Source organism: Chlorocebus sabaeus, chromosome 13 (assembly GCF_047675955.1).
Source record: "Chlorocebus sabaeus isolate Y175 chromosome 13, mChlSab1.0.hap1, whole genome shotgun sequence".
Taxonomy (NCBI): domain Eukaryota; kingdom Metazoa; phylum Chordata; class Mammalia; order Primates; family Cercopithecidae; genus Chlorocebus; species Chlorocebus sabaeus.
Genome location: NC_132916.1, coordinates 86,548,601 through 86,575,716, shown reverse-complemented (window position 1 = coordinate 86,575,716; position 27,116 = coordinate 86,548,601). Strand labels below are relative to the sequence as shown.

At 43.6% G+C, this 27,116-nt stretch overlaps 1 protein-coding gene across 3 annotated transcripts in view; it reads right to left on the bottom strand.

Annotated features, from left to right (window-relative positions):
- The window catches only part of GABRR1 (gamma-aminobutyric acid type A receptor subunit rho1), a 40,204-nt gene extending 15,936 nt beyond the window's left edge, over positions 1-24,268 (bottom strand). The window contains exons 1-5 of one of the 3 annotated variants that reach the window (XM_008006592.3): positions 23,693-24,268; positions 9,303-9,353; positions 7,335-7,441; positions 5,608-5,675; positions 4,297-4,520 (exon numbers count right to left, since the gene is read on the bottom strand). In XM_008006592.3, coding sequence (XP_008004783.1) covers positions 4,297-4,520; positions 5,608-5,675; positions 7,335-7,441; positions 9,303-9,353; positions 23,693-23,814 — 572 coding nt within the window. In that variant the 5' untranslated portion in view covers positions 23,815-24,268. Of the gene's footprint in view, positions 1-4,296; positions 4,521-5,607; positions 5,676-7,334; positions 7,442-9,302; positions 9,357-10,461; positions 10,561-23,692 lie in introns of those variants that run through there. The other 2 variants (XM_008006591.3, XM_073022588.1) reach the window with 2 other exon arrangements.
- Positions 24,269-27,116: the final 2,848 nt, after the last annotated feature.

Sequence of the window (27,116 nt, the reverse complement as noted above, 5' to 3'; positions counted from 1 at the left end):
CTCCCCCCAACTCATGACTTCTACACTGGAAAAAGTGAAATTGAGGTGATCAGTCAGATTCCCTACCTTCTTGGGTTCCCTGGCAGGAGATTTCTCCTTAGCTTAACCAACGGGAAGCATCATGATTGCCTGAAGGGTGAAATAGCCCTGAGAACAGGCAGAGACAAAGGGGAGGCAGGACTACCATCCTCATCCTGGAAATTATGCTCTGTAACCTGACCAAAGGAGATGCCAAATCAGAGTGGTTGTTCAGTAGTACTGTAGGAAGAACATTCTGTAGGTCCCCTGGGCACGAACTCCTAGCTAGCCTTCCCACACTGCTGGGATAATCCCCTCGGGACCTCCCCAATTTGGGACTGGTAGTGCACAGACAGACAGGTTACTGGAGTGAGGCGAACCTGGGCTTAAGGTGCCACCTAGAGCTGAAAAGGAGGTAGCAACCTAGTAACAGATTCACTAAACAAATATAGTCAATAAAAAACAAAACTAACTGGACAGAGAAAACTGGAATAAATAACTGATCCTTCAATGCAAAGACGTAGATGTATACCAACAAGAAACAACAGCAAACAGGGAATTAGGACTTCCCCCAAAGGGGATCCTAACAAGACCATGATTTGTAATCTCTCTGACCAAGAATCCAAAATAGCAATTTTAAGGAAATGCAGTGATATCCAAAATAACATAAAAAAGCAATTCAGAAATTTATCAGATAAATTTAACAAAGAGATTGAAATAACAACAACAAAAATCGAACAGAAATGTGGGAACTGTGAAATACATTTGCTGAACTGACGAACTCTTTAGAGGCTCTCAACAGCAGAACGAACCAAGCAGAGTAAAGAATCTGTGAGCTAGAAGACTGGCTATTTGAAAATATAGTCAGAGGAGAAAAAATGAAGAAAGAATAAAAAAGAACAAAGGCTGCCTATAAGATATGGAAAATTACCTCATAGGACCAAATCTAAGAATTGTTGGTGTTCAAGACAGAGCTGAGCAAGAGCAAGGGGTGGAAAGCTTATTCAAAGGAATAATAACAGGAAACTTTCCAAAACTCAAGAAAGAGATAAATATACAGGTATAGGAAAGTCTGAGGATGCCAAACAGAATCAATGCAAATAAGACTACCTCTAGGCATATAGTAATCCCTCTGAAAGGTCAAGAACAAAGAGAAGATCCTAAAAGCAGCAAGATAAATAAGGCAAATAACACATTAAAAAGCTCCAATTTAGGCTGGGCGCGGTGGCTCAAGCCTGTAATCCCAGCACTTTGGGAGGCCGAGATGGGAAGATCACAAGGTCAGGAGATCGAGATCATCCTGGCGAACACAGTGAAACCCTGTCTGTACTTAAAAAAATACAAAAAACTGGCCGGGCGAGGTGGTGGGCTCCTGTAGTCCCAGCTACTTGGGAGGCTGAGGCAGGAGAATGGCATAAACCTGGGGGGCGGAGCTTGCAGTGAGCTGAGATCCAGCCACAGCACTCCAGCCTGGGCGACAGAGCGAGACTCCATCTCAACAACAACAAAAAAAGCTCCAATTTGGGCCAGGCACAGTGGCTCATGCTTGTAATCCTAGCACTTTGGGAGGCTGAGGAGGGCAGGTTGCCTGAGCTCAGGAGTTTAAGACCAGCCTGGTCTTAAAACCTCATCTCTACTAAAATACAAAAAAAATTAGCTAGGGGTGGTGGTATGCACCTGTAGTCCCAGCTACTTGACAGGCTGAGGCAGGAGAATAACTTGAACCTGAGAGGTGGAGGTTGCAGTGAGACGAGATTGCACCACTGCACTCCAGCCCAGGGGACAGAGTGAGACTCCATCTCCAAAAAAAAAAAAAAGCTCCCATTTGTCTGACAACAGACTTCCCAGTGGAAATTATGCCAACCAGGAGGAAGTAGAAGAACATTTTCAAAGTGCTCAAAGAAAAAAAACTGTCATCCAAGAATATTATATCCAGCAAAATTATCCTTTGCATGTAAAGGAGAGATAGTCTTTTTCCAGACAAACAAAAGCTGAGAGAATTCACTATTACCAGACTTAACTTGTAAAAACAACAGTAAAAAATACTCTTCACTTCCTAATTATTTAACTACATTTTATTATTATCTATATTCTTGAAGCCATTTACACTTATTGCATCTGTATAGTAGAAATACTGCATAATGGTGTGCTGCCATGAATTTCTTCCTAATTCTGCATTTAGTGACATCAGGTTGGGAGCCTGAAATCAGCCAGGATGGGAGTATTTACACTACAGAAATCAGCAAACACTATAAATCAGGGCTTGATTTAGTGTTTTGCTGATTGTCTAGACTTAAGGCAGATTAAGCCTAAAAGGGTGTTATGCCTATTACCATTACATTGCAAGTAGTACAAAATATTGAGGACATATTTCAATATTTGAAAGCTATCATCCAATTCAGCAAAGAACTTGCTTTTTCTTTGATGAATGAGTAAAGTTCCTATATAGTTCTTCACTATTTCACTTTTGTCTTATTAATGAAAAAGAAAATATCAACCAACATTCATCAGATCTACATTCATTTGTTGATGATAGAATTATAAAAAACTTACAGTGGTTTTTCCAAGAACTAGGAAATCATGCTTAAGTTATAAATACATAGAATTTATAATAAAGAGCATTATACATCCTTTATGTCAGTGATGTTTATAATAAACTTATATACACATAGATATGCATACTTTCCCCCCAGCTAACCAATTGTTAAACATTTACTGGCATACCAATGGTCACATATGTTATTGTCTAGTACTCTGTAGCCCTGGTGATGCCATTGAGTTGTGTTGTTGTGTTGGTAGTTTCTGAGCCTTAAGATGCCTTGAAAACCTGTCTCAGTGTGCCAGGTATGGTGGCTCTCACCTGTAATCCCAGCACTTTGGGAGGCCAATGTGGGAGGACAGCTTGAGCTCACAAGTTCAAGACTAGCCTGAGCCAATATAGGGACATTCTGTCTTTACAAAAATAACTTTTTAAAAAATTATCTGGGCATAGTGGCACATGCCTTTGGTCCCAGCCACTTGGGAGACTGAGGTCAGATTATTGTTTGGGCCTGAGAGGTTGAGGCTGCAGTAAGCCATGATCATGCCACTGCACTCCAGCCTGGGCAACAGAGCAAAACTCTGTAAATAAAAGAAGAAAAGAAAGAAAGAAAAGAATGAAAAAGAAAGAAAACCTGCTTCAGAAATGAGGACTTCAGGGAGAACCAGCTCAACATGGCTTGGGGAAGGGGTTGCACATCCTGCATCCGCCTAAGTACTTCTTATGGGAGGAAGCATTTTAAGCCTTAAAGATGAAAACCCCATAATCCCCACTCCGTGTCATGTACCTAATTACTTAGGTTCCAGGCCAGAATGAGTATGGAGGGATCATCATAAATATTCCTTTGGGGAATGGGGACAGAAAGTCAGCTTCAACATTGCAATCTCTGACTCTATAGATCTATAGGTCTACTGTGAAACTATCCATGAACCTTCTACTTATACACTGATGTGTGGATTCATCTTTACCATTCATCAACATGGAAGCCAAAGCAAAGTCCGTGAAACTGGAATGCACCGTCCACACAGCAAAATAGGAGCAGACCATAGCAAGTGACCACATCCCTTCTCTGTGAAGGCCTACTGCTCATCTCCACATGCCTAGAGTACCATGAGTTTCTAAAGCTCCTGTGCAGCCTGAAAACCACACTGTGGAGCTGGGTTTAAGGAAAGCTTCCTCAGGCCAGCGTTTAACGAGCAATTAAATGTTTTTAAAGTGTCTGAACTGGTAAGAAGATTTTATTTATTATATTTAAAATGTGATGTTCAGAATGGCACGTCAAGTCATAAAGTAGCCGGGGGTCCCCATAGTTTCTCAAGTAGGACACTGTGGAGAGAAAGGACAGAAAACATGCCTGTGGTGGCCAGATGAAGCAAAAGAACTTTTTTTTAAACAAAAGTTCTAAAACGTTCCTGAAAAACGGGAATCAGAGAGATTGTAGGAGGTAAGTCCTTGAGAACACACTATCTATTTCTCTGACTCCTACTAGAGAAAAAAACTTGTTTATTATTGAAAGATAACATATAGAATAGTATCAGCTTGAGAAATTGCCCCAAATGTATTTTCAAGACTAATTCTTTAAAATTTCTACTCACATATAAAGTTAGTTTTCCTTGATGTTGAGAAGCTGGCAGCTACTGAAAAGTTAGAAAGTAGACATTCAGAGCCAAAAACCCAAATTGCTGTTGTGAAACCAATGCTTTTCTTGGTTAATATGAACAATCTGCTTTTCTTCCTACCTGAGACTGTAGAGCACTTTCCCGTCGGGCTGGACCCGCAACATGACGTTGTCTGTGGTGGTGTCATGGATGAAGGAGCGTTTGGAGTGCACGAAAAACATGTCAGGGACCCAGATCTTCTTGACCAGCCTGCCATCAAATGTCATGCTGAGGTTGTTGGTGCTTGGAAAAGACAGCCTCTCGTCCTTCCAGTAGTGCCTCAGGTAGAGTGTCATCGTAAAGTCCTGGGGCAGAGGGGCAGAGAGGGAACCCCAGACACACACAAACCCACTGAAATGTGGATTCTGTAGCCCCTGTGGAGCCTCACTTAGCTGGGGAATGAAACTGAGCCAAGGGAGGTCTGGCTTCTAGTCCCTGGAGTTTGCTGCAGTAGGAGGAAAAGAATGCTGCAGTGGCAGGGAACTCAGTGAGAAGCCTGGAGCAGACAGTGTGAGCGTGCCTGGCCCTGCCTCAAGCCCCTGGCATTCGCTGTATACTTGAGGGGCTGCTACTGCCACCATGTGTGACTCAAGCCACAAGTACCAGAAAGTTAATGCCTGCAAACAGCACTCAACCAGAGAGAAGGCAGTGGATAAATACCCCAGCTCCCGCACCCCTGAGTCGGGATAACTCTGAAGTGTGTTCTTCGCTGACTCCCAGAGTACTCCAGTGGCACTGAGTTCTGTGGTTCTATAACTGAGTTCTACACCAGTTCCAAAGTAACTGGTTTGATAGCACAGCCCTCTTTGCTTCCTTTTACTCCTCTCTTCCCCACTTTGTTCTGGTGTTTCCCAGGATCACCTCCCAAATAAACTGCTTATACTTATGCTTGTGACTGCTTGTCTCAGGTCTGCTTCTTGGGGGACCCAAACTAAGCTAGGTCCCTAAAACGTCCTGTAAGTCAAGGAGTTAGAGAACGTTGCACTTTTTATCTGAACCCAGCAAAAAGTGGGGAGAAAAGGACACTCTTTTGCTTCTTTTGCATTTCCACAGCCAGGTACAGAATCCACAGGAATAAGATGTGTTTAACTACTTGGCAGCTGCAAACTTGGGCCCTGCTGCTTACATTTGAGAACTTTTGTCCAGAAAATGCATCCCAGTGGCAACAGCCTGACCACTGGAGTGGGAAAAGCCAAGCTTGTTATCTGGCTCTGTTTCATACCAATTGGGTGGCTTTGGGCAAATCTTCTTGAGCCGTCTGTAAAAGGAGTGTGGGGATTCCCACCGCCCAGGTCAGTTGTGAGTCTAAGTGAATTCAGGTGCGTGTAGCTCCTGGCCCTGGACAGGCTTTGTGAATCTCCCTGCCACGGCCCTGGTCAGAGAAGCACTTACCATGTCAACCTCTGAGATGCTATCCAAACTCTCCACCTGCACATCCACACCAACAGGAATGGCAGGGCCTGGGGACAGAGCATGATAAGAGCATTCACTGTTTTTACTTGAAATTTTACTATGGAGGAAATAGGCAAAAGAAGCATTTCCCCTGGAACTTCAACGTCATGTCAGATTTGGAGGTTTGGTCATGCCAACCTGAAGTCAAACCAGAGACAAAAGCATGGAACCATAGGCTGGCTTTCTGAAATATTCCAACAAAAGTTTGAAAACATCCTTTCTTGGTTATATATGCTCATCTGAAGGTATGATGAAGACCTAGGTCAAAGGCTGGGTCTGATCTAAGAGTAACTGACTTCTTAGCATGAGGTCACCACATTATTCCCTATATTTGCCTTCTAGTTTTGCACCCTCTTTCACCTTGGAAGACAGTGTCTCTTGTCTGGCCATGAGAAAGGCATTGTTTGGTAATAGGCACTCAGAACCAAAGTCATATTCAGGTCATTAGCCAAACCCACAGATCTGCATCTTTGCAACATGATGAAGTGACCTTAAAATATTAGATTTTTTTGTTATTTCTGGGCCATATGGACTCAGTATTGATAAAGAGTAAGGAAGATAAAGAAGGGAATCAATTCCTGCCCCCTTTCTTCCCTGCTCTCAGGATGAAGGGCAGGCATAGAGCACACTGAATCATTATGGAGTATTAAAAAAGGTGGGTTTGGATTCAACAATGGTGGATTATGGACTGGATAGAGACTCTCTTCTATAGCCTATTTATTCTTTGGATAAAAGTGACCGGAAGAAATAAATGGCAAGATAATTATTTCTTTTTTTTTTTTTGGAGACAGAGTCTCATTCTGTTGCCCAGGCTGGAGTGCAGTGGTGTGATCTTATTCACTGAAACCTCCGCCTCCTGGGGTCAAGCGATTCTCCTGCCTCAGCCTCCTGAATAGCTGGGACTACAGGTGCACGCCACCACAGCTTTGTATTTTTAGCAGAGACATGGTTTTACCATGTTGCCCAGGCTGGTCTCGAACTCCTGAGCTCAGGCAATCTGCCCGCCTCAGCCAGGGCAGATGAAATCCCAAAGCGTTAGGATTTCAGGTGTGTTCCACCATGCCCGGCTGAGAATGATTTCTAAAATAAATATTTTTTTTCCAGGAAAATAAACCCATAAGGATGAAAACTTCTTGCCATTAAGAAGGCTGAAACCCAGCAGCTGCAGGCTAAGCTTCAAAGGGCTTTGCTATTCTTCTGCACTAAATCATTATTCTCTCAAGCTGTTTTCATTTAATTAAAATGAGCAGATCACATTCTTCCCTAAGATATGTACCCTGAACTCTATCTGCCAGCTCCCAGATGACAACAAATTTAGTCCAAGGTTGTTATTTCCAGGTATTTTTAGGAGGCTGTATTGGGCTGCAGCTGCCCTGTGTTCCCCTGCCCTTCCTACAGCCAGCTGCTGGCCTCCCTTGTTGTGAGCCATCCTAGAGGGGCAGCACCCACCCAGCAGCAGATGCTTCCTCAGACTGTGTTCAGCAGAACCCACGGCGGGGCAAGGCAGATGCTCAGAACATACTGTGGACTCAATGTCTTGTCCACCAAGCACAACCGAGGCAGACTGGGTCAGGGGAGAGCAAAGCTGTGCTGTACCTTGGCTGATTTCCTGCCCACAGACAGAGGACCAGAAGAAAGAGCGCACCCCGAGAGCACATGTCCCATACCTCCGAAGCCAGGCCTCATGCTGAAATCATGGTCATCTATCCTCAGAAGCTGTTCTGACTTTGTCAGAGGCGATTTGGTGATGTCAGGGCTTCGTCTCAGAATTGGGCTGCCAAGGGGGAAGAAACCAGTGAGATCACATATTCCAACCAAGACAAATAAAAAGCAACTTGCATTCTGACTTGAACTTGATAGGTGTGATGGGGTGTGCTATTTCTTCTTTTAAGCTGTTGGACATCCCCTCTTCCTTTCTCTATCTTTCTGGATAAATGAACTGACCCAGAAAAGGTCCAAGACATTGACTTTGACCATGACTGTGGAACTTTAAAAATACTGATGCCCAGGCCCCACCTCAGAGATGCTGATTTGGACTGTCTAGAAATAGGGCCTGAAAATTGGTCTTTTTAAAGTTTCCCAGATGATTTTAATGTGTAACCAACACTGAAAATCACTGGTTCTAGTCTTGTTATTAATAGCCCAAATTCCCTTAAAGTGTCTCAGCCTTTTGAGGGGTTTTGAGCTGGAGGGGAGAGCAAGTGAGTATGGTCCGAGCCTGGTCCCCGATCTCTGTTGGCCCACTGTGGAGGGAACAGGACCTTGCCCTGGAGGGAAATGCTGACCATCCCGTCTGCATGGAAGGCGGCTACTCCTGCTGCTGCTTCTGAACTGCACCTGGGGTCATTTGTATTTATTTTCTCTTTTTCTCTATTGGTAACATACTTTTAGCATTTGAAAATTTTTTAGAAGAAGAAATGTAGTGAAGACTCAGCCTCCCACTTCTGCCTCCACCCGCCCCAGCCCTCATCCACAGGTGTTTCACTTTTTTTTTTTTTTTTTTGAGACAGAGTCTTACTGTGTCACTCAGGCTGGAGTGCAGTGGTATGATTTCAGCTCACTGCAACCTCCACCTCCCAGGTTCAAGTGATTCTCATGCCTCAGTTTCCCAAGTGGCTGGGATTACAGGTGCTTGCCACCATGCGCAGCTAAGTTTTATATTTTTAGTAGAGACAGGGGATTTGCCATGTTGGACAGGTTAGTCTTGAATTCCTGGCCTCAAGTGATCCACCCACCTCAGCCTCCCAAAGTGCTGGAATCACAGGCGTGAACCACCGCACCTGGCCAGGTGTTTCTCTTACTGGTTTTTTGTCTATATGAGCAGAATTTCTTGTATACAAGTATATACAGATATATATTCTTAGTTATTCCCTCTTTATTTTATATTTTTATTTACTTATTTATTTTTAGAGACAGGGTCTTGCTCTGTCACCCAAGCTGGAGTGCAGTGACCTATCATGAGCTCACTTCAGCCTCAAACTCCAGGGCTCGAGTGATCCCGGACTCAAGTGATCCTCCCATCTCAACCTCCCAAGTAGCCAGGACTACAGGTACACGCAACTGAGTCCAGTTAATTTTAAAATTTTCTGTAGAGACAGGGGTCCCACTATGCTGCCAGGCTAGCCTCAAAGCCCTGGCCTGCAGGCAATCCTCCCACCTAGACCTCCCAAAGTGCTGGGATTACAGGTGTGAGACACCACACCCAACCTGGAAGTACTTCTCAAACTAGAAAGTGGTACACAAATGGGAGGAGCCATTGCCATTTCTGAACCCACCAGGAAGTGTCCTTCTACAGTGAGGAATTACCATGCTGGCAGCAAAGGAGGTGGCCCAGGAAAAGAATTGGAACCAGCGAGCTGCTTACAGATATAAGAGAGGAAGCCGGGTTTGTCAAGAGAAGGAACACCAGCTCCCATTGCCATAGACATCCTCTCTCACCAGCTTGATCCAGGAGCCAGTCCCCCCCCCCCCCCCACCGCTGCTGTCTCCTTTCAGGGTCCCCTTCCTCTGGTCCCCCACCCTCCACTTTCTGATCCTTGGTGAGGGGTCGGGGAGGGGCTCTGCTGAAAATCACTGCGGTTGAGGTTCAGGGAAGAAACATCTGCAAAACAGTGTGCATGTGCTTATGGTCATACCTGATTTGCTTGTGGGCATCTTCATGTACTTCTCGTCTTTGTCTTTGAGGCCTACTATGAACAAAAAAAGTAAAGGCATTGTAGAGACAGTCTAGTTACTCAAATCAACCAAGCACCCCTCTCCCTCCAGATTTGCTTCAAATCTAACCAGAATAAAATGTGAAAGAAGGAGAAAAAACTACGAAGCTTCAATGCATTCATTTAGCCTCTTCTTGAGCATTTTCCAAGTACCTACAGAAGAAACTGGAGGATTCATTACTCAGAAGGTCTAATTTAAAGAGGTCTGACCTAAAATAATCTCCCCCACTGGTCTACCCAGGTCTGAAATGGACGCCATTCTTTTAGAAGTCTCTTAAGGATGTACACATTTTAACTTTGATCCACCATAAAACTATCATTATGGAGAGTAACACATTGCTAGGTGAACTGTATCACTTGAGCATCCTCGTTCTTTGGCTCATGATTTCAGCCAAATGGGCACTGACAAGAGATGAGAGAGGAGGAGGAGGAAGAAAGAGGTCAGGGTATTTATTCCTCATTCTCTCCTGGCTTTGATGCCAGGGACTAGCAATGTCTGTGTTACTCTGTGATTACAGATAATCACAGTATCTTCAATAAACTCCAATAATAATATTTCCCCTTCTAGTCAAGGGGTAGTCCTGGCTTCCTGCTCTTCCTAGTCCTTGGGGGCATCAAAATGCCTGACTGGACCCCTGAACTCTGCCCACATCTCTTCAAATTGTCCTTTTATTTAATTATCATGAGTTAAGCCCTTTTGAAGGCAATGCTGTTTTCTGCCAGGACTCAACTGATGCACAGGGACACATCAGGACAGATGCACAGGGATTATGTCATCTGTAGAAAATGGAGCAGAGACAGGTGTGCGCTCTGCAGGCGTGGGCAGAGTTAAGACCAGGGAGTGGCATGCACTCCGGGCAATGGGCCATCACAGTTGATGGGCAGCATGAGGCCGAAGGACACCAGGGACAGAGTTCTCTTCGCACTCAGTCCCTTGCACGGTGCTGGACCCCAGTGGACCCTCAATACCTATTAGTTGAATAAAGGAAGGAATCAGCCCCTTAGATGGGCACTTAAGAAGGGAGACAGGAGGGAATGAAAGAGGAGGTTGGAATGGAAAAAAGCCTGGCCCAGCTCTTACTTTGGCTTTGGGTCGACCTGAAATGGAACCAGACACTGACGAAAGGAGTTTTGTCAAATTCTGAGATGCCACTGCCTTTGCCTTCATGAAGCCTGGATTCTAGCCAAGAGAAGACGGATAAATAGGATATAGTTATGGTCTTTTTCATTATTGTTTAATATTATTAAATAACTTTTTTCCTGTTTACATGCCCATGTAAAAAAATTTAGAAAATAGCTTAATTATAAAGGAGAAGATGAATATAACTCAGAAGTAACCTCTGCCATTCTGCATCTATATTTCTTACAATTCTTGGAGAATTACACTGTTTGAAACTTTCTTTTAAACTCAAATTATAATATATCATGGAATATTTTTTGCATCATTGGCATCTTTTCACCATCTGAGGGTATGATTATTAATATTGAAATGATGTATTACACAAAAGTAATAGGAAAATCTGACACTGCTTGAGCACTTCCTACGTGCGAGTTACCATGCTAACTCCTGTTACGTGTGTTAACTCAGGTTATTCCTCAAAACCCTAGGAGGTAGGCCTCGTCATTATCCCCATTTTATATGCAGGAAACTGAGACACAAAGACTTTTAATAACTTGTAAAAGTGAAGGAGCCAGAAGTCAGAGCCAGGGGTTCTGGCTCCAGGGTTAGAAGCAAGACTGGCCATAGCATCACATTGGAAGACTTGCCTCCCACTGCCAGGAAATCAGCTTAGATGTGGAAGGTCTGAGCTTATCGTCTCCTCATACACAAGTTAACATGGACCTTGCACAAAGTTGGTGCATGATAAATATCTATTGAATGAGCCCCAGGAGGTTATGAAGAAAGGATAGGCATGTACCAAGTTAAGATGATACAGGATGACACTCGAGACAGCTTTTTGAACTGAACATACAGTGTTCATTTGTTGAACACCTATTTTTATTTTGGATAAAATGACAAATTCCAACCTATGAGACTTCTTGATGTCTGCTTGTTCTAGTTCTTAGTCTGTGCGTGGGTGTTTTCCCAAGAGGTGTCAGAACTTTCTCAGAGGTGAACTGGAGCAGGGATGGGGGTTTGTGATGAGGGAGCTCTGCTGGAAAGCTCATTCAGCTAATGGCCGGGCATCTGATAAGTTACACTTCACCTTGCTGACTATTTCACCTGACAAAATAGAGAACTTAATTTTTATAAAGAAGCAGAAATCGGCTAATGAAAATGATCTTCCTTTCTCAGCATTTGTAAAAGCCAAGAAAAGAAGTCCTTGTATGTAGTGCAAAACACCCAGATGTTGTCCTTGGCACACCCCCACCCCGCACACCCCCCCAACCCCCGCCCATCTCTCAATCCTCCTCCAGGGCCACTGAGAACACCAGGGCACATCCAGTTCTAGCTCCACTTCTTAGATATGTATCTATCATAGGGGTCCATTTTTCTGATGTGCATAAAGGCCATGAAAGGCCAACTGGGGCCTTGCCCACAGCAGTCAGGCAGCCAGTCCTGGCTGACCTCCTTCTCAACGTCCCCCACCCTGCCCCTGCTGTCTTGCCCTCTCCATCCCCACCCTGCTGCCTTAGGTGTCATTACTTAGCAAATGGGAGGCAGCAGGCTTTCCTGCCTCTGGTCTTATCCTTCTCTAATCCAACCATCCCACCAATACCATGGAATGAAAATCACAATTATGTCACTTCCCCTCTTAAAATCCTTCATCCTCAAAGTAAAATCCGTGGAAGTTGGACATACAAGGCCCATAATAAGGCTCCTACTCACTTTCCCACTCTCAGCTCCCACTCTGCCCCCAACTTCTTGCTGTTGTCAATTACATCTCTATGCTTTGCTCCCGATGTCCCAACTCTCTGGAATGCCCTTCCCATTAGTCTTCACACCCTTTGTTATCCAGACAGCTCCATGCATTCCCAGATAAAATACCACCTCCTCCTGAAAGCATTCTTGAGTTTTTCTCCTTCCCACTGAATTCAGTGCTTCTCTCCTTTACATGCTTTCATCAAAATGTGCACACCGTGCTGTTGTGGTGATAGGCCTTCTGACCATCCCACTCATTTCACCGTGGGATCAATAGATGAGAGACTCTATTTTTTTTCTTTTCTTTTGAAACAAGATCTCTCTCTGTTGCCCAAGGCTGGAGTAAGTGGTGCAATTATAGCTCACTGCAGCCTCAACCTCCTAGGTTAAAGCAATTCTCCTGCCTTAGCCTCCCAAGTAGCTGGAACCACAGGTGTGTGACATCATGCCCAGCTAATTTAAAAAAAAAAAAAATTGTAGTGAAGGGGTCTCACTATGTTGCCCAAGCTGGTCTCCACATCCTAGGTTCAAGGGATCCTCCTGCCTCAAACTCACACATTGCTGGGATTATAGTTGTGAGCCACCATGCCTGGCCTCTATGTTACACATCTCTGTAAACCCTTAGCAGTGTGCAGAATTGACTTTACAAAGACAGGTACAAAATATGGAAGGAGAAGCACAAACTCAAGGGTGTATTCCACAGAATTGAAGGGACCCATAAAAATGAGTCAAGGGAGGCCAGAGTCTAAATGAGACTCAAGAGACATGGTAAAGACAAGCAGAATTCTTTCCAGTTGCATCCTGAGCTAGGAGAGTCAGTAGAAGGAAGTATACCACTTGGAGAAGATGAAGCAAGATTTCATTTTGGTTTTTTTTGTTTTTTTTTTTTTAAGACAGGGTCTCACTCTGTTGCCCAGGCTACCATGCAGTGGCACAAGCTCAGCTCACTGCAGCCTTGACCTCCTGAGCTCAAGCTATCCTCTCACCTCAGCCTCCTGAGTAACTGGGATTACAGGCATTTGCCACCACGCCAAGCTAAGTTTTGTATTTTTTGCGGAGTTGGGGTTTTGCCATGTTGCCCAGGCTGGTCTTGAACCCCCGAGCTCAAGTGATCTGCCCGCCTCAGCCTCCCAAATGCTGGGATTACAAGTGTGAGCCACCGTGCCTGGCAGAGATGAGGCAATGTTAATAAACAATTACAATAAGGCTGAGATTCTGCTAACAAAATCCAATTTTACTTTGCTATTCTCCATCAAAGAGAGTGGTCATCAAATCGGGAAGAGAGAAAAGAATTATTTGCTACCAGAATAGTGGACATGTAGCACACAACCATCTAAGGCTCAGCCCTCATTACACATTGGAATCACCTGAGGAGCTTAAAAATCCCAGGCCACAGAGCAGACCAATTAAATCAGAACCTCTAAGAGTGGGACCCAGTCATCGATAGTTTTCAAATCTCACGTGATTCCAATGTTCAACCAAAGTTGTGATTTCTAATTTTAAAAATGGAGCTCTTTTGCACAGCTCTCTGAGGCCGTGACCTGGTACAATAGGAGGACAGCAGGCAGTCAGGAAGCCAGCACACTGCCTTGAACCCATTTTGCTTACTGGTGGGAGATGGCAAGTTGCTTCTCTCCAGGTCTGTTTCCTCAGCTGTGAAGTAAGGGTTTAGGCAATGAGATGGCTCCGAAACCTTTCAAGTTCATTCCAGAAGGCAGCAGGCTTCCTGAAATATGAGAGGCGCTTCACTGCTCTAGTCCTGTTGGCTGAAGGCGATGCTAGAAAGGTAGGTCCCCTGCCAGAGCTGCACCAATAGGGGTCTGGGTTCCACACAGACCCACTAGCACTGGGGGGGTGTGTGTTTAACTTTCATTAATTTAATGAGCTTGCACCCATCATGTTATTTATATTGAATTTCTTGAATTGTTATAGGCCTGTGCATTCTTCCACATAATGAGTTGAGCATTTTGTATTTTTCCTTGGCTGTAAATATTAAATAGTTCATTTCCTTTGATTCCTTCCTAAGTGGGTTTTTGGTAACTACTACTCTGCTTTTCAAATCATGTTCTCTAAAATGTGTGATGGTTAATTTTATGGGTCAACTTGGTTAGACCATGGTACTGGTTCTGGTCAAACATCAGTCTAAATGTTACTGTGACGATATTTTTAAAAGAGGTGATTAACAGTTAGATCAGCGGACTTTAAGTAAAGCAGATTACCCTCCATCATGTGGGGAGCCCCCATCCAGTTAGCTGCGGGCCTTCAGAGAAAAGACTAAGATTTCTCGAAGAAGAAGGAATTTGCTTCCAGACTGCCTTCCTACTCAAGACAGCAACACGCCAGCTTCTGCCAGAACTTCCAGCCTGCTAGTCTGCCCTGCAGATCTCAGACTTGGCAGTCCCCACAAATGTGTGATCCAGACAGAGAAAGGCATAAGGATGTGGATGTGGACAGCCTATTGGTTCTCTTCCTCTGGAGATCCCTGACTGATAGAGTGTGAACACTCCTTGACCTCTGAGGCCTGCACATCTGAGGGAGATCTGAGATGTTGCCTGCAGCCAAAGGGCCGCGAGGGCTGTCTGGGGTGGGGGTACCAACCTAGCTTTGACCTATCAGCTTCTGTCCGGTCTCAGGGTATTTGATCAAGCTGTCTTGCCACCATTACTGACTTCTGTTCCCACCAGCTTGGGCCCCTAACACACAGACAGCCCTGGCCTGCTACTGCCTTGCCACAGAGTAAAAAGAACACATCAAGAATATATTTGTCTAACTGCTTCTTAGATAAGATCTCAGCCTATAGTCCAAGTTGCGGACTTAAATAAAAAATCTCAGCCTAGATCATCCCTTTTTTTCCCCTTGTACATATGTCTGAATTCCTATGCCTGGGAATACCATATGCCTTCTCACTTGAAGATGCCAGGTTACTTTATTTATTTATTTATTTATTTTTAATTTAAAGCTCTGAATTTTGTCCACCTATTTTCTTTATTAGAATTCTCAGATTGTATTATTCCCATTTCTTATAGAACGTACTACTTTCTAACTGTAGATATCTATTTGACCCTAATGCCAACATTTTAGACTCTTGTTAATGCCTTTAGAGTGAAATCCCCATAGCCAATTAAATGTCTCAGTGCTTAAAAACAGAAACAAAACAAACAAAAACGAGTGTTTGTCAAGGGGACAGCCTGCAATGCATTTCAGAATGTGAAACTGTGGATGGAACATCTCTACCTCGCTTCACCTCCCGCCCTCTCGCCTGGGGAGTGGAGCAGAGACCAGGCCTTCAACAGAGGTTAGTCAAGACTCATGAGGTCTTCTCAATGCTATCACCACAATCCCAAGAGCCACCACTGCTTGTTTGAGGTTAGATTTCTTTGATGAGGCAGCTTACGGTATTGGAAGGAGTGCAGACTCTGCATCAGTCAGACTTCAGTGTGAATCCCAGGGGAGCCACAAACTAGCTGTTAACCTTGGGCAGTGACACCTCTGATCTTTCTGTGTCTCAGTTTCCTATAAAATGGGGGGAATAATACTAACTTTACTGGCGTGCTGTAAGAATTAAGCAAGAAAATGTTAATTTGAACCACAGGAAATGGCTGACATTCAACTGTTTGTGACGTACAAAAACATTTTTACTTGGTTCAACCTGAGGTTTATGTCCATCAATATAACTTTCTTTCGTTTTCTGATGGCGAGAGGAGAGCACCAGAGTAGAAATGTGGGGTCTGTGGGGCTCTGCGGGTATGTTATGTGACTATGGCACAAGTTTGTGTACCTGTTTGAGCCTTGCTTTTTTCATCTTTAAAGTGAGGGGGTTTCTAAGGTCCTTGAAGGTCTGACATTCTGCAGAATTTTTTTTTTTTTTTTTTTTTTTTTTTTTTGGAGATAGGTCTTACTCTGTCACCCAGGCTGGAATGCAGTGTCGCAATCTCAGCTCACAGAAGCCGCGACTTCCCAGATTCAAGTGATCCTCCCACGTCAGCCTCCCGAGTAGCTAGGACCACAGGTGTGTGCCACCACACCTGGGTACTTTTGCTTGTTTTTGTAGAAATGGGGCCTCACTATGTTCCCTAGGCTGGTCTCGAACTCCTGGGATCAAGCAATCCTCCTCACTTGGCCTCCCAAAGTGCTGGGATTACAGGTGTGAGCCATCATGCCCAGCCTTCTGCAAAATTTTTGATTTTTGTATTCACAAAAACGGTCTGACTAAGGTCTGTCTCCCCCACTAGACTGTCAGCACCTCGAGGGGAGGAGCAGGTCTTTTCTGCTTTCCATTGCCTCCCAAGCCATGGGCACAGTGCCTGGAGTATAGTGCCCTCAATACATATTTGTTGAATGAATGAATGAAGTACAGGAAATAGCAAGGGTCAGGATTCACTCATTTATTCATGCCCAACATTTCATGAACATTCACCATTGTTCTTGATTGTGGGGAAACAAGGATAAATGCGCCCTCAAGGGGTTCACAGTCTAGAAGCAGAGACAAATGAGATAAAAAAGGCAATGCTGAGTGATTAGTCCTTAGACAGAAGAGTGGTGGAGGGCTGCAGAGGCTCAGAAGTAAGCCACCTAATTGAGACTTGAGAGGCAGGGGGTGAGGGAGGGCCACGGAAGGCTTCTCAGAGGAGGTGACACCTCTGCTAAATATTGGCGGGAGAAAAAAAACGGGTCAGAGAAATAAGAAAGAGAATGGCGTTGTGAGCATGGAGCAGAAGGTGCAGAGGCCTTAGGAGACTGCAAGGAGGAGGGGCAGGTCATAATCAGCCGGGAGACAAGCACCAGGCAGCACAAAGTGGGGACTCAAAAGTTCAAGCAAACTTTCTGGGGAGCAGAGGAACAAGATGAAGAGAGTGCTACTAGCTTCAGAGAAAATCAAATTTCAAGGTGTTTAGGTCGATCAGAGACCCAGTCCATAATCCCACAGCTTTCTCTTTGTCACGCATGACAGGGATTTGACAGCAACACCTCATGCCACATTGTTGCCACCCCTGGCCTCTCTTCATCCTTTGAAACCTCCAAAGTCCCTCCTACCCTAAAACTCTCCTGTCTTCCTCTTTCACTTTCATCCCATCTCAGTCTTTCAGTTCACAACAAGTTTCTTGTAAATACTGTCTATATTCACTCCATTTTCTCTTCTCCTCTCCTCAAGCCACTGACATCTGTCTCTTTGCGGGATGATCATTAATGACACGTAGCTACCATATCTAGGGCTCACTTCTCAGTCCTCTAACTAGTTGATTTTGACCTTGGAGTGATCTGACCACTCCCTCCTTCTTAAAACCCTTGACACCTCGCCAGAACCCCTTCTTAGTCAGAAAGCCTCTGATGGCACAGCCTGCATCTCATTGAGTGATTGGTGAAGAGCTCACTGCCCAATGTAGTGCCTGCCCTGTAATAAGCACTTGATAACTGTGGAAGAAATGTGCCTCTTAACATCTGCAACACCTCTGTGTTCCAGTTCTATACCCGTTTCTCTGGTCACTCATTTCCAGTTTCTGTCATTGAGTCCCCTTCCTTTATCTTCTCCTCAAATGCTGCTCTTCCCCAAAGTCTGGCCTTGATCCTGTCCTTATTTCATGCCACATGCTATCTCTGGCCACCTCATCCATTGCCACCTATGGGGACTCCCTTTAAATCTAATTCTCCAGGCCCAGTTTCCTTCTTGAGCTGCAGACTTATATCCCTTCCTGCTGACTGGACAGCTTTCTCTTGGTATCTTGCAAGCACATCTAGGTCCATATGTTCATACCAAACTCACCACCTTCATCCCCAAACCTACTCCTCCACCTGCTCTCCTTCCTGGCACCACCATCTACTCAGTCATACAATCCAAATACCTGCTGAACATTCACCCTAAACTTCTCTCTTACCCTGAAGCCAATCAGATTCTGACCATTCTAGCTCCTTGAAATCTCTCATATTCATTCCTCCCCCATCCCCATCCTGTTCATTCCACTATGAATGAGCTTTGCACCAGCTCTTACCTGGCCTCAGACTCTGGTCATAGACTCTGGATTACTTTCTGTTTCCCCTCTAGCCCCCTTCCTGGTGTTCCATCATGCTGCTGAGCAAGGAAGCATCGTCTCTCTGAAATGGAAATCTGCTGAGACCACTCAGCTCCTCTTTACCTTCAGAATAAACGTGAATTCTTTAGCACGACAAAGAATGCATGATAATGTACTTCCAGCTTCTGGTAGGATCAGTTTGCCCTCCCACAGCCTGAGCTGGCATTGTCCAGGGGCCTGTAGTGTAGACAGCTTATGTTTCCATTCTTCCAGGGAAGAGAGGAGGAGAGGACAGACAGTAAGTTTTGGATTTTGTTTTGTTTTGTTTTGTTTTGTTTCTGAGACAGAGTCAGATGGGCCCAGGCTGGAGTGCAGTAGCATGATCACGGCTCACTGCAGCCTTGACATCCCAGTCTCAAGCCATTCTCCCACTTCAGCTTCTTGAGCAGCTGGGACTACAGGCACATCTCACCATGCCCAGCTACTTTTTTTGTACTTGTTATAGAAACGGGGTCTCACTTTGTTCCCCCGGCTGGTCTTGAACTTCTGGGCTCAAGTTATCCTCATGTCTCAGTCTTCCAAAGTGCTGGGATTACAGGCATGATCCACCATGCCCGGCCTGAGACAGTAAGTTTTGATTTATTCTAGAAACATTGCCCAGTGCCCTGGCATTCTGATCTTGATTCTGCATGATTGGTGAAGATGGATCCTATCTGGATGTGCCTCCCATGGAGATTCTGGGAAAACATTAATTATTTGCTGGGGTGGAGACTAGAGTGAGGTAAGTAAGGTGCATAGGGAGTAAAATGTTAAGAGCCAGTCACTCTCTGGGGCATGTAAGCACCTCCTTCAGTTTTGCACCCTAGGCAGCTCACTAGACTCACCCTCTGGTGTGCCCATGTTTACCTAAGCTATTTTATTAGCATGACCATGTAAAGAAGCCTGGATACAAATTACCAGTAGCTTATGGATTTAGAGTCTGGATGAAATCCAGTAAGCCCTTTAAAAGTTTAGGCTACATAAAAATGAAGTTTAACCTGGCTGGTGGGGTATAAGTTGGGTCCACCTAACATTCTGGAAAGAAATTTGCCCACATGTATCTGGAGCTTTCAATGTTTTTGTTCCATTTGATCCATACCACTTCAAGGAGTCTATCCTAATTAAATAATTATGTATGTGAACAACTCTTCTTATATACAAAGATGTACAAACAGAATATTTGTAATAACAAAGAAGAAGCAACCAAATGTCTGTAAATAGAGAAAAACACTTAAATGGTAGCACACTGTGCATTAATTTACATATTTGCATTATTATGCAGCCAATCAAATGATAATTCTATTGACTTTTAAAATAAGTAAACATGCAGACAATATTATATTAAATACAATAAGGTTATAAAACTATATGTATAGCATAATTCCAAACTACATATTCAGTATATGCTTACCAAAAAAGACAAGAAGAAAATACACAAAAATGTTAACAAGGTTACTTCTGGGTTTGGAGATTATGGGCAATTCTTGGATGTTTTAAAATTTTTTTTCTCTTTTTCTTGGTAAATTTAAATAATAGTTATATGTGTCTTTCATAACTAAAGAAATGAAAGTTTTTAAAAGTAAAATTACAAAGAAATTTTATTTCACTCTCTAAGATCAATAACAAGACTCACTCTCACCACTTTTATTCAACCATAGTACCAGAAGTTCTTGCCAAAGCAGTTAGACAAGAGAAAGAAAGAAAAGGCATAGAAATAGGAAAGAAAGAAGTGAAATTGTTGCTGTTTGCTGATGACATGATCTTATACATAGAAAACCCTAAAGACTTCACCAAGAAAACTGTCAGAACTAATGAACAAATACACAAAAGTTGCAGATTCAATTCAACATGCAAAAATCAGAAGTGTTTCTATACACTAGCAACAAACTATCTAAAAAAAGAAATTTTTAAAAATCCAATATACAGTGGTTACAAAAAAAAAAGACTGATAAACTTAACTGAGGAAGTGAAAAATTTGTACAATGAAAACTGTCAAACACCAGTGAAAGAAATTAAAGGAGACACAAATAAATGGAAAGGTATGTTCATGGGTTGAAAAAATTGAGAATTGTTAAAATGTCCATACTCCCAAAGTGATCTGCAGATTCAATGCAATCCCTGTCAAAACTCCAAGTCATTTTTCATAAATATTTTTTAAAATCCTGAAATTCGTATGGTACCACAAAAGATCCCAAATAGCCAAAATGATCTTGAGCAAAAAAAACAAAGCTAGAGGCATCACACTACCTGATTTCAAGCTATATTACAAAGCTATAGTAATTGAAACATCATGGAACTGGAATATAGACGAACACATTAACCAGTGAAACAGAAGAGAGAGCCTAATAATAAACCCATACATTTACAATCAATTGATTTTCAACAAAGGTCCTAAAAACACACAATGGAAAAAAAAGTCTCTCCAATAAATATGTTGAGAAAACTGGATAACCACATGCAGAAGAATGAAATCGGACCTTCTATCTCACACCATATACAAGAATCAACTCAAAATGGATTAAAGACTTAAGTGTAAGACCTGAAACTGTAAAACTGATAGAGGAAAACATGGGAGAAAAGTTACATAATATTGGTCTAGGGAGTGACTTTTTTGCATTTGACTCCAAAAGCTTGGGCAACAAAAGCAAACAGACAAATGAGATTACATCAAACTAAAAAGTTTCTGCACAGCGGAATAAATAACTACTGCAGTGAAGAGACAATCTGTAGATTGGAAGAAAATATTTGTAAGGCATACACATCTGATAAGGGGTTCATATCTAAGATATAGAAGAAAAACAACTCAGTAGCAAGAAAACGAGTAACCTGATTAAAAATGGGCAAAGGACTTGAATAGACATTTTTCAAAACAAGGCATACAAGTGGCCAACAGATATATGAAAAAATGCTTGACATCATTAGTCATTAGGGAAATGCAAATCTGAACCACAATAAGATATCATCTCACACCAGTCAGAATAGCTATTATCAAAAAGATGGCCAGGCATGGTGGCTCATGCCTGTAATCCTGGCACCTTTGGAGGCCAAGGTGGGAGAATCACTTGAAGCCAGGAGCTTGAGACCAGCCTGGGCAACATAGTGAGACCCTGTCTATAGAAAAAAAAATTTTAAATTAGCCAGGTATTCATAAATTAATGAAACCATTATAATCCAGCCTAGGTAACAGGGCAAGACCCTGTCTCTAAAACAAACAAAAAACAAAACAAACTTAAAAATATGAACAATAACAAGAATTGGCGAAGATGTGGAGAAAAGAAAACCCTTGTAACACCGTTGGTGGAAATGTAAATTAGCACAGCCTTTATGGAAAACTAGACGGAGGTTCCTCTAAAAACTAAAAACAGAATTACCATATGATCCAGCAATCCCATGTCCAGGTACATATCCAGAGGACTTAAAATCAGTTTATCGAAGAGATATCTGCACTCTCATTTTCATTGCAACATTATTCACAATAGCCAAGTTATAGAAACAACCTAAGTGTCCATCAATGGATGAATGGATAAAGAGAATGTGGTATACAATGCAATACTATTCAACCTTAGAAAAAGAAATTCTGTCATTTGCAACAGCATGGATAAACCTGGAGGACATTAGGCTTAATGAAATAAGCCAAGCATCAAAGACAAATACCATATAATCTCGTTTGTATGTGAAATCTAAAACAATAGAAATCATATTAACAGAGAGCAGAATGATGGTTACCAGAGGCTGGGAGATTGAGGGTATGAGATGTTGGCCAAGAGGCAGTTTCAGTTAGACAGGAGGAATAGTTTTTTGAGACATATTGCACAGCAGGGTGACCATAGTTAAAAATAGTGTATTGTATATTGCAGAAGTGCTGAGTACATTTCAAATGTTCTCACCACAAAAATATAGTAAGTATTTGTGGTAATGGATACATTAATTAAACTTAATCATTCCACATTGTATGTATATATCCTTACATCATTTTGTATGTACCCATTAATATATACAATCATAATTTGTCAATTAAAATATAAATTTTTAAAATAAATTATTTAAAAGAAAGTCTATTTCACTCTCTTAGACTTCTTAATCACCGATATTTGTGAATAGGTTGCCACTCTAACTCTGACTTGGGAAAAGTTTTTGATGAAGACCAACAGAGTTTGTTGCTGTTGTGGCTTTTAATCCCTATAAGCACATTTGGATCAAATAATCTCTATGGCTGTACCACTCCACAAGTTCCAGTGTTTGCCCAAGCACCTTCTGACTCTGATGGTAATAGGGCACAGTGGCCTCCCTTAGTACCCCAGGGCTCACCATGACCACTGGATATTTCAGCTCCTAGTTTTGCAATGTTGTTAAGAACAGCTTGAAACAATGCTGTGAGCTACAGCTGGCTGTCTGGGAGCCCATGTGAGGAGGGCTCCCTCCAGCCCCAGAGGGAGGGCACTGAGGCACTAGACACACAGCCCTCCTCCTAACCCCAAAGTCCCAAAAGCTAGATTTCTTTTCATATTCACTGATCTCTCAGACTCTATTTATATTTACACTCAAAGAAAGGTGAAGTTCAATTTGAAGCTAAGGCTAATAAAGACCAAGAATCAACAATGCCCTACTGTCTCCATTTCCTCATCAGTACAAAGAGAGCACTGGATTAGGTTGTCTCCAAGTCTCCTGTATTATTGACTGATGCGGGGCAAGCAGGTGTGCATCCCAGATTAGACATTGCCAGTGCTGCCATCAGAATGGCTCAGGCGAGGCCGAGTGCTAAGGGGCTGGTGGGGAACCTGGTTTCCTGTCCAAGCTCCCTCTGCAAGTGCTGGCAGACAGGGCAGCATGCACCTTTGGTGTTGACCACAGGCAAGCACTTGCCTGCAGGCACCTCCGTCCATGGCCCTCCCAGTTTACAGGTAGTGGACCATCTAATAATGATCCTTCTAGTCATACAGCTTGGAGAAAGCTGCTTTCTTTTAAAATACTAAAAAGTGATTCACAAATCTAACAGAAATAATTACAGCAGAATCATTCTCATGAAATATAGGTCCCATTGGTAATTTGAGAATTCACAGATTTGTTCTAACCCTAGGACACAGACAGCAAATAATTGCCCTTGATTTTTTTTTAATGTGCATATATTCTATTTTCCAGAACCTACCTTTCACCTAGGACAATTCATAAAGAATTTTAAAATATGCACTGATAAAATGATCTAATCTAGCATCATTTAAAAAGAAAACGTAATTCTAACCTTCTAAAAGCAGGGCAGCAGGAGAACAAAGGGAAAGGGAAGAAAAAGGCATCTACACAAAACACCATATGCTGGAAATGATGCTCAGTTTCTAGAACAGTACTGTAAGCTCGCTTTGCACACCCTCTTTTCCTAAATCCTCTATCCGTAAATGTCCACTCACCTGCCTTTCTTAGACATCTCATGGACTTCTCTTCCAGGCCAGTGCACTCTGCTTTCAGTGGCCAAAACCCATCCCCACCACAAAAGAAAGATGCCAAATTTCATATTTGGGACAGTCAACATGGGTTTCCAAATTCAAACAGCTCTCTCCAGAAACAGCAAAAAGGAAAATGTTGTTCTTTTTCTCTCTTTAAGACATTATTGGTCTGTTCATTATTAGAAGGATGTTTACTCATGCAAAAAAAATCAACCCACAGGATGCAATCTGGAGAGCAGGAGAAAGCAATTTCCACTAAACCTATAAATCCTCCTACGTCAGATGTCAGGGATTTTCTGAACTGAGGTTGAATTCCTGTGTCCCAGTGGAACAATTATTTTGGCCAGTCTAAATTAGTTCATCATCAAATGTGGTAAAAATGTTGGTGAAAGTCTTACTTTCTGGTGCGTTGAATAAAAGGAAAGTAAAAATGGACCAAAGCAATTTCCAAGAGGAATAAGGCCAGAGGTGCAGAACTGCTTTCTATGTTCACATTAATGAGCTCCTCCCTGGATCTATTTTAAGCTTACAGCCATTATTATTTGCTTTAGCTGAGGGCTGGATTTGAACAGCTCCCTGCCCCCACTTCCTGTGGCTGAATCCCTGAAACCCCAGGGCCTGGTACCCGCGTGGGCTGTCTACATGGCTGAGATTGAGAGGGCAACTGGGGAAGAGGCCTTTTTGTCTTTGTTTGGCACATAAATAAGTAAATTTCCTTGTCAGTTTCATTATTCTTATCATGAACCTCACTGCACTTTCCACATTTCAAAAATACAAGTAATAAATTAATTTTAGCCCCAAGTCTGTGTTATTTATAGATAGTTTTTCTTTTGCTTTGATGCTTACTTCAAGACTCTGCTATAATCTACAGGCCAGAGTTTGTGTCTTCATCAAAAGACAGTCTCAGAGCCTCGTGGAAGAGACTGTTCTAGGTACTCCAAACTATTATCTCTTCAAAGCTAAGCTGATATGGTTTTGATAACTTTCAGACTGTACCGGTAAACTGAGTCAGGATTCCCAGAACTCTATAGCTGAAAAGCAGTTTCACACAACTGCTAACCCAAGATACAACAGAATGAGAATTAATTACACAGGACTGAACGAATTGATGAGAGAAATTTTGTTGGGGTTATTTGAAATGTAGTTGTTTTAAGGTTCTGTTTCCAGACGTAAGAAGCTTTGTCTTTCTCTTCTTATGCTGTCATTCACAATAAGTTTTTAAATTCTGCTTTTATAAACCAAAATGAAGTATTCTTGAATGATATATGATTCTCACTGACACGATTCTCCTTGTTTGAATTCAGAAACTCTTACCTAGTCTCTTAACATTTCTTGGCAATATAGTTGTTTGCATAGGTTTAGTAAGAATCTGTCCTCCCTTTTGCCAAAATACAACTGGAAGTGAGAGGTGACAACGTGCTAGCAGCCCTTGCTCTCGACGCCTCCTCGGCCTCAGCATCCACTCTGGGGGCACTTGAGGAGCCCTTCAGCCGGCCACAGCACTGTGGGAGCCCCTCTCTGGGCTGGCTGAGGCTGGAGTCACCTCCCTCTGCTTGCTGGGAGGTGTGGAGGGAGAGGCGCGGGCAGGAACCCGGGCTGTGCGAGGCGCTGGCCGGCCAGCGTGAGTTCCAGAGGGCGCAATCGGTCGGGGGCTTGGTGGGCCCTGCACACAGAGCGGCTGGCTGGCACCGCTGGCCCAGGGCAGTGAGGGACTTAGCACCCAGGCCAGCAGCTGCAGAGGGTGCCGGCGGGCCAGTACTGCGCTGGAGTTCTCGCCAGGCCTCAGCTGCCTCCCTGCAGGGCAGGGCTCGGGACCTGCAGCCCCCCATGTCCAAGTACCCCCCTCCCTGTGGTGGACTCAAGGCTCCCAGACGGGCGCTGCCCCCTGCTCCATGGCACCCAGTCCCATCGACCGCCCATGGGCTGAGGAGTACAGGCAGGGCTCGGGACTGGCGGGCAGCTCTGCTTGCAGCCCCCGTGTGAGATCCACCAGGTGAAGCCAGCTGGGCTCCTGAGTCTAGTGGGAACTTGGAGAAGTTTTATGTCTAGCTAAGGGATCGTAAACACACCAATCAGCCCTCTGTGGCTAGCTCAGGGTTTGTAAATACACCAATCTGTACTCTGTGTCTAGCTCAAGGTTTGTAAATACACCAATTGGTACTCTGTATGTAGCTAACCTGGTGGGGACTTGGAGAACTTCTCCATCTAGCACTCTGCATCTAGCTCAAGGATTGTAAACGCACCAATCAGCACTCTGTCAAAACGGACCACTCAGCTCTCTGTGAAATGGACCAATCAGCAGGATGTGGGTAGGGTCAGATAAGGGAATAAAAGCAGGTTGCCCCAGCTATAAGTGGCAACCCGCTGGGGTCCCCTTCCACGCTGGTGGAAGCTATGTTCTTTCACTCTTTGCAATAAATCTTGCTGCTGATCACTCTTTGGGTCCACGCTGCCTTCAAAAGCTGTTAACACTCCCCGTGAAGGTCTGCAGCTTCTCTCCTGTTAGCGAGACTACAAACCAACCAGAAGGAAGAAGCTCCAGACACAGCTAAATGTCTGAAGGAACAAACTCTGGACACACCATCTTTAAGAACTATAACACTCACCATGAGGGTCCGTGGCTTCATTCTTGAAGTCAGCGAGACCAAGAACCCACCCATTCCGGATACATTTTGGCGACCACAAAGGCACTATTGCCTATCCGCAAGTGCTGACACTTTCACCTATTGTGGTGAGACTTTCACCTATCACCAAGCAGTGGGACACTGACTATCACCGAGTGGTGAGCACCAACGGACCCCTTTCACTTGCTATTCTGTCCTATTTTTCCTTAGAATTTGTGGGCTAAATACCGGGTACTTGTTGGCCAGTTAAAAGCGACTAGCGCTGCCACCGGACTTAAGACAAGGGTGTCAGGCTTTTTGGGAAAGGGCTCTCTAACAACCCCCGACCCTTTGGAGTTGGGAGCGTTGGTTTGCCCAGAACCAGATTCCGCTTTTGCTGTACTTCTGGGCTGAGCCGAGGGTCAACTGAGAGGAAAGTCATGCAGCTCCAGGGTCCTGACAAGTTGGTTGACCCTGCGTCCATGGGCAGAACTCTCAAAGTCATGTCACCCAAGTGAGACTCGCCCATCTATTCTATCTACTCTGACCCTTGCCCCTGGGTCCTAATGCCTGCCAGACAAACTTCCTCTTGCCTCTTTTCTCTAAGGTTAGTCCCGCTTCTAAAAATCGCTCCCGGTCTCTGGTGGTTTTCTAGTTTCTCCTGTAAGAATGACTTCTAATATGAACTCCAAGACTCTGTTACCTTCTTTAGGCATCCAGACTCACCAATCAGAAAGACAGTTTTTGCCCAAAGCCCTGTCATAGCAGGGACTACCTGGAATTTC